Source organism: Anomaloglossus baeobatrachus, chromosome 12 (assembly GCF_048569485.1).
Source record: "Anomaloglossus baeobatrachus isolate aAnoBae1 chromosome 12, aAnoBae1.hap1, whole genome shotgun sequence".
Classification (NCBI taxonomy): domain Eukaryota; kingdom Metazoa; phylum Chordata; class Amphibia; order Anura; family Aromobatidae; genus Anomaloglossus; species Anomaloglossus baeobatrachus.
Window position 1 is genome coordinate 40,614,034 of NC_134364.1, and position 17,651 is coordinate 40,631,684.

The 17,651-nt window shown below is 52.7% G+C and overlaps 1 protein-coding gene across 2 annotated transcripts in view; it reads left to right on the plus strand.

The window, feature by feature from the left end:
- RBM25 (RNA binding motif protein 25) overlaps positions 1–17,651 on the plus strand; it is a 159,317-nt gene that overhangs the window by 22,196 nt on the left and 119,470 nt on the right. Inside the window, exon 5 of one of the 2 annotated variants that reach the window (XM_075330236.1) lies at positions 8,427–8,493. In XM_075330236.1, the coding sequence (XP_075186351.1) occupies positions 8,427–8,493 (67 nt within the window). The remainder of the gene's footprint in view (positions 1–8,426; positions 8,494–17,651) is intronic. The other variant, XM_075330238.1, reaches the window with a different exon arrangement.

Consider the following 17,651-nt stretch of genomic DNA (forward strand, 5'->3'; position numbering starts at 1 on the left):
TGGCCCAGGCTAGCTTGGTATCCGGACCTGCTCCAACTGTCCGTGGAGATGCCGTGCCGTGGACCGTCCAGACCTGCTCTCGCAAGGTCCGTTTTTCCGCCCGAATTCTGCGGCACTCAAATTGACGGCGTGGCTCTTGAGTCCTGGATTTTGACGGCTTCTGGTATTCCAAAATTAATAATGACAAAGGGACGTGTTAGAAAAATAATAATGACAAAGGGACGTGTAAGAAAACGCACATGTGACCTCCATACGATAAGTGTTATTAACTACCTCTTATGTTTGGCTGCTATCAACTCCACTGTATCTTATGTATTGGCACTTTATTTAATAAGCATTTGCACTTTAGAGGACAGCTGTACCTCAGTATATGAAGTGTGATTGGGACTATGTGCATTGGACTGCAGTAGCACCTTGGCTCTTTAATCTTATGCACAGGCTGCTATTAACTTCGCTGCACTTTATGCATTAGCACTTTATGTGATGGGCATTTACACCTTAGAGGACAGCTGTACCTAATCGTGTGCAATGTGAATGGGTTTATGTGCATTATACTATAGTAGCACTTTGGTTCCTGAATCATATGCACTTTGCACTTTTCCATTGATTGCTAATATTGTGGTAGCTCCCTTGTCTATATTTATCAATATTAAGGATAGGGGGTAGCAACCGGAGGTAGTCTTGCTAGGGTATCAGACATTTCTATCTATATGGTCTGACCCCTTGTTGGTTTGGAGAACGTTATAAGGTCCCAATTGTGGTTTACTGTGGACTCGTTCCCATCCAACAGTCAATATCTGCATAAGTTGAGGGGTATTTGAGTGTCTTTTATATTCTGTCCACTACAGTAAGCATACCCTACCTATCTGTCCCTTAATTTCATCACTGTTGTGAGGGACTATTAGGGCTTCCATAGGGACAGCCGCCGCTGAGTGGGGGCGCCATATTCGCATCAGGCCTAGGGTGCCGACCTCCGTGGCAGGTAGAGGACAGGAGGGAGGTGAATTCAATAGGGTGAACACTATACCCTCCTCCCTTTTTCTTCTATTTTTTGTATATTGATGTGATTTACATTGGGTGATTTTTATAACTTAAACTAAATAAAGGCTGACTTTTAAAGGGTTATATTTTTGGGCTTCTGGTATTCCCCCAGAAGTCATTTCCACTATGACTCGGGCCCGTAAGTCTTCCTCCGTCAAGATCTATCACAGGACTTGGAAAATTTTCCTGTCCTGGTGTCGCTCTTCCGGCCATTCTCCTTGGCCATTCTCATTGCCGACCCTTCTGTCTTTTTTACAGTCCGGTCTGCAGCTAGGACTGTCCCTCAACTCTCTCAAGGTACAAGTCTCAGCTCTATCAGTGCTGTTCCAGCGGCGTCTCGCCCGGGTGGCTCAGGTCCGCACCTTCATGCAAGGTGCGTCTCACATCATTCCGCCTTATCGGCGGCCCTTGGATCCCTGGGACCTTAACTTGGTCCTCACGGTATTGCAGAAACCCCCTTTCGAGCCCCTTAGGGAGGTTTCTTTGTATCGTCTTTCTCAAAAGGTGGCCTTTCTAGTTGCCATAACTTCTCTCAGGAGAGTCTCTGATTTGGCTGCGCTCTCCTCGGAGTCACCTTTTTTGGTTTTTCACCAAGACAAGGTAGTTCTCCGTCCGACCCCGGACTTTCTTCCTAAGGTGGTCTCTCCCTTCCACCTTAACCAGGATATTTCCTTGCCTTCCTTCTGTCTGGCCCCTGTTCATCGCTTTGAGAAAGTGCTGCATACTCTAGATCTGGTGCGTGCTCTCCGGATTTATGTGGCTCGCACCGCTGCGCTTAGGCGGTGCACCTCTCTTTTTGTGCTAACCACAGGGCGGCGCAAGGGTCTCTCTGCTTCTAAGCCGACCTTGGCCCGTTGGATTAGATCGACCATTTCGGACGCCTACCAGAGTACTCGGGTGCCTCCCCCGCCGGGGATCAAAGCACACTCGACCAGAGCTGTCGGTGCCTCTTGGGCTTTTAGGCACCAGGCTACGGCTCAACAAGTCTGTCAGGCTGCCACTTGGACTAGCCTGCATACCTTTTAGAAGCACTACCAAGTGCATGCTCATGCTTCGGCAGATGCGAGCTTGGGCAGACGCATCCTTCAGGCGGCTGTCGCCCACTTGTGAAGTTAGGCTCCGCCTACTTCTTAGTTTTCTTTGTCGCTCCTAATTGGGAGACCCAGACAATTGGGTGTATAGCTATTGCCTCCGGAGGCCACACAAAGTATTACACTTAAAAGTGTAAGGCCCCTCCCCTTCTGGCTATACACCCCCCGTGGGATCACGGGCTCATCAGTTTACATGCTTTGTGCGAAGGAGGTCAGACATGCACGCATAGCTCCACTAGTTAGTCAGCAGCAGCTGCTGACTATGTCGGATGGAAGAAAAGAGGGCCCATACTAGGGCCCCCAGCATGCTCCCTTCTCACCCCACTTTTTGTCGGCGGTGTTTGTTAAGGTTGAGGTACCCATTGCGGGTACGGAGGCTGGAGCCCACATGCTGCTTCCTTCCCCATCCCCCTTGGGGCTCTGGGTGAAGTGGGATTTTACCGGTCTCCAGGCACTGAGGCCGAGCTCCATCCACAGCCCCTGGGATCTGCTGGACATGGAGCGGAGTATCTTCAGGGACATGGCCCTGCTACGTTGAGGTACTCGGTGTCCCCGTGGGGACCGCGCACAGACACACGGCAGCACTGCTGGGTCTGTTAGTGCGCCAGCGGCGCTGCCCACACTAGTGCCATCGCACACCACAGCGTAGCTGGGTGTGTTAGAGTATTGGGGGACTACCGCGCTAACCGCCGCTGCCATTTTTATTCAGGCGCGGCTGGGACTTGTGGTGCGCCGGGGACTTCCGCGCCGACCAGGGCTTATATGCCGGCCGCGCTTATCACTCGAGTCCCCGGCTTGTGCGGCCTAGTCTCACTTCGTTACCGCCCACAGGCCTGCCAGTCAGGGTAGGGGCGTGACGCTGCACAGCACGGCAGCGCTGAGAGCTGGGGTATGTTTTGCATACTCCACCTCTCTCACTGTGTGCACTGTGAAACCGGATTCCCGCACTTTCTCAGGCACGCCCACGGCTTCCTCCTCTACACAGGACGCTGGCAGCCATTCATGTCAGTTTTTTTCTGTAGCAAGAAAAGAGACAAGTTTGGGAAGACCCTGGCAGGGATTCGGATAGTCACACAACCGCTGTGAGCAGGCGTTATACAGCACCTGTAGTGCTGACTCCACTAGTGCCGAAGTGCACATATATATATATGCTTATACGCCATACATTGTACTGTTTGGTCGCACTTTTGTATATACCCTCCTGGATTTGTTCGGAGGAGATTACAGCATATTGTCGGTGTAAAACAGGGGTGCAGAAGCACATGTTTTCTATGCAGCCTGTACAGCATGTACGGCTATACGGCCGGCAAGTTACATAGACCCCCATTGTATTCAACTCAGCCGGAGTCTCTGATAATGGTCCAGGGGGATGGAGATTTTCTGAGACTATGGCTATGATACTAGAAGCCTTGCAGTCCAGACAGGTCTCTCAGGCCATGGGCACTGTTGAATCATTGCTCCCTGGTCCCCCTCAGTTGGAACAACTACGAGCTCCGGGGGTGCCACGGGCATCCCAGAGTGACGGCTCTGACACGGACGACAGTCCCAGACAGCCTAAGCGAGCTCACTATGAGCGGCCCTCGACTTCATCACACTGGAGGATCCCAGCAGGAGGACTCTCTGTGTGATGAGGCGGAGGTAGCTGCTCAGAATTCTGATCCTCAGACCGCTTTCAATCTCGATATACCTGATAGTGACGCCATAGTGAATGATCTTATAGCGTCCATCAATAAAATGTTGGATATTTCTCCCCCAGCTCCTCCAGTGGAGGAGTCAGCTTCACAGCAGGAGAAATTCCATTTCAGGTATCCCAAGCGTAAATTAAGTACTTTTCTGGACCACTCTGACTTTAGAGAGGCAGTCCAGAAACACCACGCTTATCCAGATAAGCGCTTCTCCAAACGGCTTAGGATACACGTTATCCCTGTCCCCTGACGTGGTCAAGGGCTGGACCCAGTGTCCCAAGGGGCATCCTCCAATCTCCAGGCTTGCGGCTAGATCCATAGTTGCAGTGAAAGATGGAGCTGCACTTAAAGATGCCACTGACAGACGGATGGATCTCTGGTCGGAATCCATCTATGACGCTACGACACGCCGTTGGCTCCAGCCTTCGCAGCCGTAGGGGCACTCCAAGCTATTTCAGCTTGTCTTACACAGATTGACACGGTCACACGTACATCTGTTCCACAGGTGGCATCCTTAACCTCTCAGATGTCTGCATTTGCGTCTTACGCGATTAATGCTGTCCTGGACTCTACAAGCCGTACGGTAGTGGCGTCCGCTAACTCCGCGTTTTTACGCAGAGCTTGGTCGTTAAGTGAATGGAAGGCAGATTCTGCTTCCAAAAAAGTGCTTAACCAATTTGCCTTTTCTGGTAACCGACTGTTTGGTGAGCGTTTGGATGAAATCTTTAAACTGGCCAAGTGTAAGGATTCATCCTTACCTCAGCCCAGACAACACAAACCCCAACAGTGGAAGGGACAGTCGGGGTTTCGGTCCTTTCGAGGTTCGGGCAGGTCCCAATTCTCCTCGTCCAAAAGGACTCAAAGGGATCAGAGGAGCTCAGATTCTTGGCGGGCTCAGTCACGCCCAAAAAAGACAGCCGGAAGACCCGCTACCAATTAGGCGGCTTCCTCATGACTTTCGGCCTCCTCTCTCCCCATCCTCGGTCGGTGGCAGGCTCTCCCGCTTTGGCGACATTTGGCTGCCACAGGTCAAAGACCGTTGGGTGAGAGACATTCTGTCTCACGGGTACAGGATAGAGTTCAGTCTCGTCCTCCAACTCGATTCTTCAGAACTTCGCCACCTCCCGACCGAGCCGATTCTCTTCCGCAAGCGGTGTGCACGCTAAAGGCAGAAGGAGTGGTGACCCCCGTTCCTCTTCAGGAGCAAGGTCACGGTTTTTACTCCAATTTGTTTGTGGTGCCAAAAAAGGACGGGTCTTTCTGTCCCGTTCTGGACCTAAACCTGCTCAACAAGCACGTGATAACCAGGCGGTTCCGGATGGAATCCCTCCGCTCCGTTATCGCCTCAATGTCTCAAGGAGATTTCCTAGCATCATTAGACATCAAGGACGCTTATCCCCACGTGCCGATTGATCCAGAGCACCAGCATTTCTACGCTTCGTTATAGGAGACGAACACCTTCAGTTCGTAGCTCTACCTTCCGGCTGGCAACAGCCCCACGGGTCTTCGCCAAGGTCATGGCAGCAGTAGTAGCAGTCCTGCACTCTCAAGGTCACTCTGTGATCCCGTTTTTGGGCGATCTACTTGTCAAGGCACCCTCTCAAGAGGCATGCCACCACGCCCTGAACGTTGTGCTGGAGACGCTCCAGAGTTTCGGGTAGATCATCAACTTTCCATAGTCAGATCCGACCCCGACCCAATCGCTAACATATCTACGCATGGAGTTTCATACTCTCTCAGCGATAGTGAAGCTTCCGCTAGACAAACAGCGTTCACTACAGTCAGGGCTGCAATCTCTCCTTTAAGGCCAGTCGCACACATTGAGACGCCTCATGCACTTCCCATGTAAGATGATAGCAACCATGGAGGCAGTCCCTTTCGCGCAGTTTCATCTGCGTCCACTACAATGGGACATTCTCCGCCAATGGGACGGGAAGTCGACGTCCTTCGACAGAGACGTCTCCATTTCTCAGGCGGCCAAGGAATCTCTACAGTGGTGGCTTCTCCCACCTCATGGTCAAAAGGAAAGTCCTTCCTACCCCCATCCTGGGTGGTAGTTACGACAGACGCGAGTCTATCAGGGTGGGGAGCAGTTTTTCTCCACCACAGGGCTCAAGGTACGTGGACTCAGCAAGAGTCCACCCTTCAGATCAATGTTCTGGAAATCAGAGCAGTGTATCTTGCCCTACAAGACTTCCAGCAGTGGCTGGAAAGCTAGCAGATCCGAATTCAGTCGGACAACTCCACAGCGGTGGCATACATCAACCACCAGGAAGAACACGCAGCCGGCAAGCCTTCCAGGAAGTCCGGCGGATTCTTACGTGGGTAGAAGACACGGCATCCACCATATCCGCAGTTCACATCCCAGACGTGGAAAACTGGGAAGCAGACTTCCTCAGTCGCCAGGGTATGGACGCAGAGGAATGGTCTCTTCACCCGGACGGGTCTCTGGAGATCTGTCGCAGCTGAGGGATGCCGGACGTCGACCTAATGGCGTCAAGGCACAACAACAAGGTCCCGGCTTCATGCAACCGTGGGCACTACCAGCCCGACCAGACTTCCGGTCTCAAGGGCCATTTTTCCATCTGAATTCTGCGGCCCTGAGCCTGACGGTGTTGCCATTGAGTCCTGGATCCTAGCGTCTTCAGGATTATCTCAGAAAGTGGTTGCCACCATGAGACAGGCTAGGAAACCAACGTCCGCCAAGGTCTACCACAGGACGTGGAAGATATTCTTCTCTTGGTGCTCTGCTCAGGGAGTTTCTCCCTAGCCATTTCCATCGCCTATTTTCTTTCCTTCCTGCAATCTGGGTTGGAAAAAGGTTTGTCGCTCAGCTCCCTTAAAGGACAAGTCTCAGCGCTATCTGTATTTGTTCAGAAACGCCTAGCACGGCTTCCTCAGGTGCGCACGTTCCTGCAGGGGGTTTGTCATATCGTCCCTCCTTACAAGCGGCCGTTGGAGCCCTGGGATCTGAACAAGGTTCTAATTGCTCTCCAGAAGCCGCCTTTCGAGCCTATGAGGGATGTTTCCCTTCTCGTCTTTCACAGAAAGTGGCCTTTCTAGTATCGGTCACGTCTCTTCGGAGAGTGTCCGAGCTAGCAGCGCTGTCATGCAAATCTCCCTTCCTGGTCTTTCACCAGGACAAGGTAGTTCGGCGTCCAATTCCGGAATTTCTCCCTAAGGTGGTATCCCACTTTCATCTCAATCAAGATATCACCTTACCTTCTTTGTATCCTCATCCAGTCCATCAATTTGAAAAATGCATCTATTGGATCTGGTGAGAGCACTCAGGATCTACATTTCCCGCACGGCGCCCCTGCGCCGCTCGGATGCACTCTTGGTCTTTGTCGCTGGTCAGCGTAAAAGGTCGCAAGCTTCCAAATCCACCCTGACTCGGTGGATCAAGGAACCAATTCTTGAAACCTACCGTTCTGCTGGGCTCCCGGTTCCCTCAGGGCTGAAGGCCCATTCTACCAGAGCCGTGGGTGCGTCCTGGGCATTACGGCACCAGGCTACGGCTCAGCAGGTGTGCCAGGCACCTACCTGGTCAAGTTTACACATTTTTACCAGGCATTATCAGGTGCATACCTACGCTTCGGCAGACGCCAGCCTAGGTAGACAAGTCCTTCAGGCGGCGATTGCCCGCCTGTAGGAAAGGGTTGTTTGACGGCCCTATCACGAGGTATTCTTTTACCCACCCAGGGACTGCTTTTGGACGTCCCAATTGTCTGGGTCTCCCAATTAGGAGCGACAAAGAAGAAGGGAATTTTGTTTACTTACCGTAAATTCCTTTTCTTCTAGCTCCAATTGGGAGACCCAGCACCCGCCCTGTTTTTATTAGGGTTTTTTGGGTTTTTCGGGTACACATGTTGTTCATGTTGAATGGTTTCAGTTCTCCGATGTTTCTTCGGATTGATTTGGTCTTTAAACCAGTTATTGGCTTTCCTCCTTCTTGCTTTTGCACTAAAACTGATGAGCCCGTGATCCCACGGGGGGTGTATAGCCAGAAGGGGAGGGGCCTTACACTTTTAAGTGTAATACTTTGTGTGGCCTCCGGAGGCAATAGCTATACACCCAATTGTCTGGGTCTCCCAATTGGAGCTAGAAGAAAAGGAATTTACGGTAAGTAAACAAAATTCCCTTCTTTCTGTTTATTCCCACCCAGGGACGGCTTTGGAACGTCCCATGGTCTGGGTCTCCCAAAGGAACGATAAAGAAAGAGAATTTTGTTACTTACCGTAAATTCTTTTTCTTATAGTTCCGTATTGGGAGACCCAGCACCCTCCCTGTTGCCTGTTGGCAATTATCTTGTTCCGTGTGTTATCACCGGCTGTTGTCGTGGACAGAGTCTCCGGTTGTTCCGGTTCTTACTCGGTTCTACTTGTTGGTGGCTATTCTCTTCAGCTTTTGCACTAAACTGGCTAGGACTGGCTACCAGGGGGTGTATAAGCTCAGAGGGAGGAGCTACACTTTTAAGTGTAGTACTTTGTGTGTCCTCCGGAGGCAGAAGCTAAACACCCATGGTCTGGGTCTCCCAATACGGAACTATAAGAAAAAGAATTTACGGTAAGTAACAAAATTCTCCTTTTTTGTTTTTCTTTCTCCATAGAAATGCGGTTTGGTATTGAGCTGGAAAAGAGTGCAAGGGGCTTCTGGGAAGCTTCAAGGTAAGTGTGGTATGTACACTTTTTTCTTACCTTTTTTACCTTTTGTTCAATAACTGAATGTATTGATGCACTATAGTTAAATAATAACTGCACTTTAATATTTTTTCTATAAATCAGTAGCTCACATGAAGAGAAATGTAGTAATTTGTTTTTATTTATCAGTCCCTTTGTCTATTGCACTTGTCATTCACACATAAGTACTGATCAAATTGGTCTGTAAATATGAGTGCAGTGAACCTCCAAATTGCACCTGCTGGTATAAAAGGCTGTTTAGATGGACAAGAGAGGGGGAGAAAAGCAGAGAGACAGCTGAACCTTCTAGTGAATGGGTCATACTGCAAGAAATTTCTCTGTAGCTTCATAGGGGGACACAAAAGACCATGGGTGTACGCTGCTGACACTAGGAGGCTGACACTATGCAAAAAAAGAAAGGTAGCTCCTACTCAGTAGTATACACCTGCAAGCTGGAAAGTTTTTTGCTTGGTGTCCAAGGAGGCAGACACTGAGATGCTGTCACCTCCATTTCTACCATCGGTTTATATTTTGTTGAGTTATTAATGATTTCCCTTTCTCTGACACCTCATTGGGGGACACAGGACCATGGGTGTTATGCTGCCTATCCATAGGTGGACACTAAGGCTGCTTTCACACATCCGGCTTGAGCTCTGCGGCTCAATCCGGCTGTGCAAGCTATGCAACGGATGCGGTGAAAACACCGCATCCTTTGCATAAGTTTTTCCTTTGCGGCCAGTCCGGTTTTTGCCGCTTGCGGCATGCTACTGAGCATGCGCAGTGGCAAAAACCGCATGTGGCGGCCGGATGCGGTTATTGCCGCATCGCGCCGCATCCGGCCGCTATAGGCATGCATTGAAAAATGCGCCGCATCGGCCGAATGCGGCGCGATGCGGTTTTTTTTGCCGCACGAAAAAACGTGCCAGGCAACGTTCCATCCAGCCGCCGCATCGGCTAAATCTGCCGCATGCGGCAAAAACCGGACGGAACGCAAGGCCATGCGGCACTAATTAAAGTCTATGCAGGAAAATCGCAACCGGCAGCAAAAAAAAAAAACAGTTGCGATTTTCCTGCAAAGTGCCGGATTGTGCCGCATAGCAAAAACCGGAGGTGTGAAAGCAGCCTAAGTAGATGCAAAAGACATTAGCTCCTCCTCTGCAGTATACACCCCCTGGCCGGGCCAGGCAACCTCAGTTTTAGCTTAGTGTCTGTAGGAGGCACATCCTTTCAAGGTTTTGTTATTTTTTGAGGGCGACGGTTTCCCCTAGGGACTGATCTCCCAATACCATCAACGGGCGGGAACGCGGAGTGTCGCCTCCACGTAGCCCCTCCTGCGACGCTGGATCCTGGGCTGCCTTTTACTGGACTTCGGGTCCCACAGACACCGATTTTCCAGAGCCCAGGGCAGAGGCACAATTCCTCAGCTCCTTTTTGCAGGCACTGAGTTGATACATTGCATCTGTGTGGCCGGACACAGCAAGCTGACTCTGCTATTTCCACTGCCTGGACTGAGGCAGTGTTAAGGTGAGATCCCCACTGACTGGTTTCCCAGGCAAAGGGAGAAAGACGGTGCAGGGAATGGCTCCCAGGACTACTGAATTTACAGTCTTTATTCCCACCGTAGCTGTGTGCTGGCTCGAGGAGGAGGAGTCCCTTGCTGATTGCAGGGAATCCTGCAGATATAATCTACCGATGGCGGGGGTGGGTTCCCAGGGATCATGAACTTGCAGTCTTTGTTCCCACTAGCTGTGTGCTGGCTGGAGGGAGGGGGAGAAAAAACTGTCACAGAAGCTCTCTTCCCGCCATTTTTTTTTTACTACCGACAGCAGGGGGCCACACTGACTTCTTCTTGGCGCTCTTTTAGCGCTAAGCCCCGCTCACCCAAGAAAGCGCGCGAAGATCTCCACAAGAGCAGGGTTACTCCTTCCTGAGGATGCAGGGCCATCGGCTGATTCTGGTGAGGTACACCGAAGCAAACACAATCCTTGCTTCCCACTGCTTCACTTGTAGCTCTGCAGATCATTGCTCCCCCTCCTGGCATACTCCTATTAAGAATATGCAGAATTCTAAGGTTACTAGGAGTGCTAAGGCTCACATAGTCTATTATTCAGCCTGCACTGCCTGCCACGCTGAGCTACCATGTAAACACACCCCTTCTCTCTGTGAGTCCTGTGCCCCTATAGCCCCCCAAACCCCCCCCCCCCCCCCGCCACCACCGTCGCAACCGTCAGCCCAGAGCCTGGGGCTCCCAGCCCACCAGAGTGGGCACAGTTTCTGTCCCAATCCATGGAAAAACTGTCACAGAACCTGGTGCTGGCTATGCAATGTCGTCCTCCACACCGTTCTGGGCCCCTGGACGGAACGCAGCCTGAGGATACCCCTATGGAGAGTCCTTCTGAGGTAATCCGGGCCCATGCCTCACCGGTTGCAGGGATCAGAAAAAGAGCACACGGCCGGGTGTCTCCAGCACTCTCTCATGGCCCCCATTGCTCTCCCTCGGGAGCACACAGGGCAGGCTCTCCCACACGCTCCACGGCTTCTGAAGAGCCGGAGGAGGGAGAATGCTGTTTGTACCAGGATGATTCCTTGGTTTCACCCTCCCCAGATGATCAAACTGCAATAGACTCCCTTATAGCAGCAATCAACCAAACTCTGCATGTGGAGGATCCCCCATCCACTACCACTGACCATGCGGTCTCCTTTAAGAGGGCAAGGAAACCCCAAAAGGTTTTCGCTGATCACCCAGAGTTTCAGGATATCCTCACAAAGCAAAGGGAGAAGCCTGACAGGCGCTTCGGTAACTGTAAACTCATGGAGTCCCGGTACCCCTTTGCCTCACCTGCCCCTAAGGGCTGGGCCGATCCGCCCCCGGTCGACCCCCCCCCCCCCCCCCGGTCTCCCGCCTTGCCACAAAGACGCTCATTTCTTTACCCGATGGTTCCTCCATCAAGGACCCGACAGACAGACAGGTGGAGCACCTCGCCCGCTCTGCTTTTGAGACTGCGGGTTCCTCCCTCTCGCCCTCCTTTGCCTCTGTGTGGGTCGGAAAGGCGATCTCGGTCTGGGCAGAATCCCTTAACACTTCGCTTGAGGAATCCCAGTTCACTCATACCTTCACACAGAGGTAACAGCTCAAATTGCGGCTGCGGCGGAGTACCTCATGCAGGCCTCCATTGATGCTGCTACGTGCGCAGCTTTTGCCGCCTCAAATACCATACCCATCCGTAGAGCTCTCTGGCTCCGACAATGGCGAGCGGACTCTGCCTCCAAGAAGTCTCTCACGGGCCTTCCCTTTTTTCCAGACCGATTTTGTTTGGCGAACGTCTGGACAAGCTCATTTCTGATGCCACGGGAGGAAAGAGTACCTCCCTTCCCCAGCTGAAGCCCAGGACAACCTTCACTAGATGTCCACAGTCCTCATTCCGCTCCTTTCGGAACTCATTTGGTTGGTCGACATCCCGCTCTGCCCCCGCCACTAACCGCGGACTAAGCAGGGACCGACCGACCTCATCTGTCCCCGAAACCCACTTCGCCATGGCAGCCTAGACCGAAACAGTCCAGGACTAGGGAGACTCGTCCACAACGTTTTCCCCCCTCGTGACTCCTTCAGCGCCCCGGAATACACACTCATTGTAGGAGGGCGACTGCGGCTCTTTCAACACATCTGGGCTGCCGCCTCAGACGACAAATGGGTGCGAGACCTTGTGTCTTCCGGTTACCACATAGAACCGACTCGGGGGTCGGGTCCGAAATTCTTTCTCTCAAATCCCCCAAAGACTCAAACGACGCATGGCTTTTCTTCAGCGCTCTATTGGGAGACCCAGACGATTGGGGTATAGCTACTGCCCTCTGGAGGCCACACAAAGCACTACATCAAAAGTGCAAGGCCCCTCCCCCTCTGGCTATACCCCCCCCGTGATATCACGGGTTCTCCAGTTTTAGCTTTGTGTGCGAAGGAGGTCAGACATTCCATGCATAGCTCCACAGATTTTAGTCAGCAGTAGCTGCTGACTATTTCGGATGGAAGAAAAGAGGACACATATAGTGTCCCCAGCATGCTCCCTTCTCACCCCTGGATGGTGTTGTAAGGTTGAGGTACCTATTGCTGGTACAGGGCTGGAGCCCCACATGCTGTTTTCCTTCCACATCCCCTTGTAGGGCTCTGTGGAAGTGGGATCCTGCCGGCCTCTCAGCTCTGACGCCGGGCTCCATCCACAGACCCATTAGAACCTGATGGAGACGGAGCAGGAGTACGATCAGGGACAGGCCCTGCATCATACAGGTACTCTGTGTCCCCGGCAGGCACAGACACACTCCGGGCTGGCTGGGTGTTGTAGTGCGCCGGGGACCGCAACGTTGGAGTTAGTGTCCCTACAGATTACTGGGGGATTTTTTGTGTATGGGAACGCAGCGCCGACCCCCTCTGGACCGGGCGGCGCTGCTGTGACTTGTGGTGCGCCGGGGATCCGCCGTCCGCGCTTTTACGGCGGCGGCGGTTATAAATTGAGTCCCCGGCTTTTTGGGCCTAGGACGCCGGCAGCTCCGATTCGTTCCCGCCCCCACCCTGTCATTCAGGGTAGGGGAGAGACGCTGTTCGCTAGCAGCGACGAGGGCTGGAGCCTGATTTACATGCTCCAGCCCTCACACTAGGCACAGAGGGAAGCAGGCTTCCCGCTCTTAGCCAGGAACGCCCAGGGCCCGCCCCCCTTCCTCTCAGGACGCCGGCAGCCATTACATGCAGTCTGGCTGGAGGAAGGACGCAAGGCTCTGGGAGACCTGGACTAGGGGCTATCTGGCGACCACACACCCGCTTTTTAAGCGGGCGGTAAGCGATTTTTCTGTGCTGGTCCCTCTAGTGCCTCACGGTGTATCGGTGTACTGTGTACAGATATATAGATATTGTTTTTCTTGCACTGTGAGGTCGCTTCTGGCTGCTCTCCCAGATCACTCTGTGGAAGCAGCAACATGCCATCCTCAAAACGCAAGGCTGCCAAGGCCAGGGCTGTGTGTACTGCGTGTGCTGCATGTGGGGCTGATCTACCAGCAGGCTCCCATTGTGTGCAATGCTCCGACCCGGTGCTGCTTCGCCAGCCGGAGTCAGGAGAGGTAGTGACCCAGGCTGAGACGCTTGTAAGTTCTGCCCCGGTGACAGGGACAGACTTTGCAGTTTTTGCTGATAATATGTCTCTGTCTATGGCAAAAATCCTTGAAACCTTGCAATCTATGCATGGGGCTCAGTCTTTGGGCACGGCGAGGCCTCTGTCCTCAGGTCCCCCTCACTTGGAATTAATCCAGCCCACAGGGGGGTCTCCGGCTTCACAGGCCGAGGATTATGACTCAGATGATAGCCCCAGCCACCCTAAGCGAGCTCGCTGGGAAAGACCCTCGACGTCATCACACTGCTCAGGGTCTCAGCGCAATCAGTCTCCCTGTGATGTGTCTGATGAGAGTGATCAGGAATCCATTCCTGGAACCCCTCTCAACCTGGATACCCCTGATGGGGATGCCATGATAAACGACCTTATCTCAGCCATCAATAGGCTGTTGGATATTTCTCCCCCAGCCCCTTCAGCAGAAGAGGCAGCGGCAGAGCAGGAGAAGTTTCGTTTCCTTTATCCCAAGCGTAAATTGAGTGCTTTCTTGGATCACTCTGACTTCAGAGAATCAATCCAGAAGCACGACGCTCACCCAGAAAGGCGTTTCTCTAAACGATCTAAAGATACGCGTTTCCCTTTCCCCCCTGAGGTGGTCAAGCGCTGGACACAGTGTCCAAAGGTAGACCCCCCGATTTCCAAACTCGCAGCTAGGTCCATAGTTGCAGTGGAGGATGGCGCTTCACTTAAAGATGCCAATGACAGACAGATGGACCTTTGGTTAAAATCTGTCTATGAAGCTATCGGCGCGTCGTTTGCTCCGGCATTCGCAGCCGTATGGGCACTCCAGGCTATTTCAGCTGGCTTAGCAAAAGTGGATGCTATCATACATCCAGCAGTGCCGCAAGTGGCGCATCTTACCACGCAGATGTCGGCGTTTGCGTCTTACGCTATCAATGCGGTCCTAGAATCTACCAGTCGCACCTCAATGGCGTCCGCCAATTCGGTAGTTTTGCGCAGAGCCTTGTGGTTAAAGGACTGGAAAGCAGATGCTGGTTCCAAAAAATGTTTAACCAGTTTGCCTTTATCTAGAGATAGACTGTTTGGCGAGCCATTGGCTGATATCATTAAGCAGTCCAAGGGTAAAGACTCCTCTTTACCACAACCCAGAACAACCAAACCTCAGCAGAAAAAGTGGCAGCAGAGGTTTCAGTCCTTTCGAGGTTCGGGCAAGACACCATTTACCTCGTCCAAAGGGACTCAGAGGACGCAAAGAAACTCAGATTCGTGGCGGGCTCACACGCGCCCCAAGAAAGCAAATGGAGGTACCGCTTCCAAAGCGGCTACCTCATGACTTCCAGCCCCCTCCCTCCGCATCGCCGGTCGGGGGCAGGCTCTCCCGCTTTTCCGGCATTTGGATGTCACAGGTCAAAGACCGGTGGGTGACGGACATTTTGTCTCGCAGGTACAGAATCGAGTTCAATTCTCGTCCTCCAGCTCGGTTCTTCAGAACCTCCCCACATCCAGACCGAGCAGATGCTCTGCTGCAGGCGGTGGACTCCCTAAGAGCGGAAGGAGTGGTGATCCCAGTCCCTCCTCAGGAACAAGGGCAAGGGTTTTACTCCAATCTCTTTGTGGTTCCAAAAAAGGACGGCTCGTTCCGTCCTGTTCTGGACCTAAAACGGCTCAACAAACATGTGCACGCCAGGAAGTTCCGGATGGAAACCCTGCGTTCTGTCATTGCCTCAATGTCCAGAGGAGACTTCCTTGCCTCAATAGACATCAAAGATGCTTATCTCCACGTGCCAATTGCTACAGAACATCAACGTTTTCTACGTTTTGTGATAGGAGACGACCATTTTCAGTTCGTAGCTCTGCCATTTGGTCTGGCGACAGCCCCACGGGTCTTCACCAAGGTCATGGCGGCGGTGGTAGCAGTCTTGCACTCTCAGGGACACTCGGTGATCCCTTACCTAGACGATTTATTGGTCAAAGCTCCCTCTCAAGAGGCATGTCAGCACAGCCTGAATGCTACGCTGGAGACCCTACAGTCTTTCGGATGGATCATCAACTTTCCAAAGTCGATCCTATCACCGACTCAATCACTAACGTATCTTGGCATGGAGTTTCATACTCTAGCAGCGATAGTGAAGCTTCCGCTGAACAAGCAGCGGTCACTACAGACGGGTGCAATCTCTTCTGCAGGGCCAGTTGCATCCCTTGCGGCGCCTCATGCATTTCCTAGGGAAGATGGTGGCAGCCATGGAAGCAGTTCCCTTTGCGCAATTTCATCTGCGCCCACTTCAATGGGACATTCTCCGCCAATGGGACGGGAAGTCAACGTCACTGGACAGGAAAGTCTCGCTTTCCCAGACGGCCAAGGACTCCCTACAATGGTGGCTCCTTCCCACCTCATTGTCTCAGGGAAGATCCTTCCTGCCCCCATCCTGGGCAGTAGTCACGACAGATGCGAGTCTGTCAGGGTGGGGAGCGGTATTTCTCCACCACAGGGCTCAGGGGACGTGGACTCCGCAGGAGTCCACCCTTCAGATCAATGTTCTGGAGATCAGAGCAGTGTATCTTGCTCTACTGGCCTTCCAACAGTGGCTGGAAGGGAAGCAGATCCGAATCCAATCGGACAACTCCACAGCGGTGGCATACATCAACCACCAAGGAGGGACGCGCAGTCGGCAAGCCTTCCAAGAAGTCCGGCGCATTCTAATGTGGGTGGAGGACACAGCATCCACCATATCCGCGGTTCACATCCCAGGCGTAGAAAACTGGGAAGCAGACTTCCTCAGTCGCCAGGGCATGGACGCAGGGGAATGGTCCCTTCACCCGGACGTGTTTCAGGAAATCTGTCGCCGCTGGGGAGTGCCGGACGTCGACCTAATGGCATCCCGGCACAACAACAAGGTCCCGGCATTCATGGCGAGGTCGCGCGATCAAAGAGCTCTGGCGGCAGACGCCTTGGTTCAAGATTGGTCGCAGTTTCAGCTTCCATACGTGTTTCCGCCTCTGGCGCTCTTGCCCAGAGTGCTACGCAAGATCAGATCCGAGTGCAGCCGCATCATACTCGTCGCTCCAGACTGGCCGAGGAGGTCGTGGTATCCGGATCTGTGGCATCTCACGATCGGTCGACCGTGGTCACTGCCAGACCGACCAGACTTACTGTCCCAAGGGCCGTTTTTCCATCAGAATTCTGCGGCCCTGAACCTGACTGTGTGGCCATTGAGTCCTGGATCCTAGCATCTGCAGGATTATCTCAAGGAGTCGTTGCCACAATGAGACAAGCTAGAAAGTCGAATTCGGCTAAGATCTACCACAGAACGTGGAAGATTTTCTTATCCTGGTGCTCTGCTCAGGGAGTGTCTCCCTGGCCATTTGCATTGCCCAAGTTTCTTTCCTTCCTGCAATCGGGGTTAGAAAAGGGCTTGTCGCTCAGCTCCCTTAAAGGGCAAGTTTCGGCACTATCCGTGTTTTTTCAGAAGCGTCTAGCACGTCTTTCTAAGGTGCGCACGTTCCTGCAGGGGGTCTGTCATATTGTGCCCCCGTACAAGCGGCCGTTAGATCCATGGGATCTGAACAGGGTACTAGTTGCTCTCCAGAAGCCGCCCTTCGAGCCTCTGAAGGAAGTTTCCTTTTCTCGGCTGTCACAGAAAGTGGCGTTTCTTGTTGCGATCACATCGCTTCGGCGAGTGTCTGAGCTGGCAGCTCTGTCATCCAAGGCTCCCTTCCTGGTGTTCCACCAGGACAAGGTAGTGCTGCGCCCTATTCCGGAGTTTCTCCCTAAGGTCGTATCCTCTTTTCATCTTAATCAGGATATATCCTTGCCTTCTTTTTGTCCTCATCCGGTTCACCGGTATGAACAGGACTTACGTTTGCTAGATCTGGTGAGAGCACTCAGAATCTACATTTCCCGCACGGCGCCCATGCGCCGTGCCGATGCACTTTTTGTCCTTGTCGCTGGTCCGCGCAAGGGGTTGCAGGCTTCTAAAGCCACCCTGGCTCGATGGATCAAAGAACCAATTCTAGAGGCCTACCGTTCTGCGGGGCTTCCGG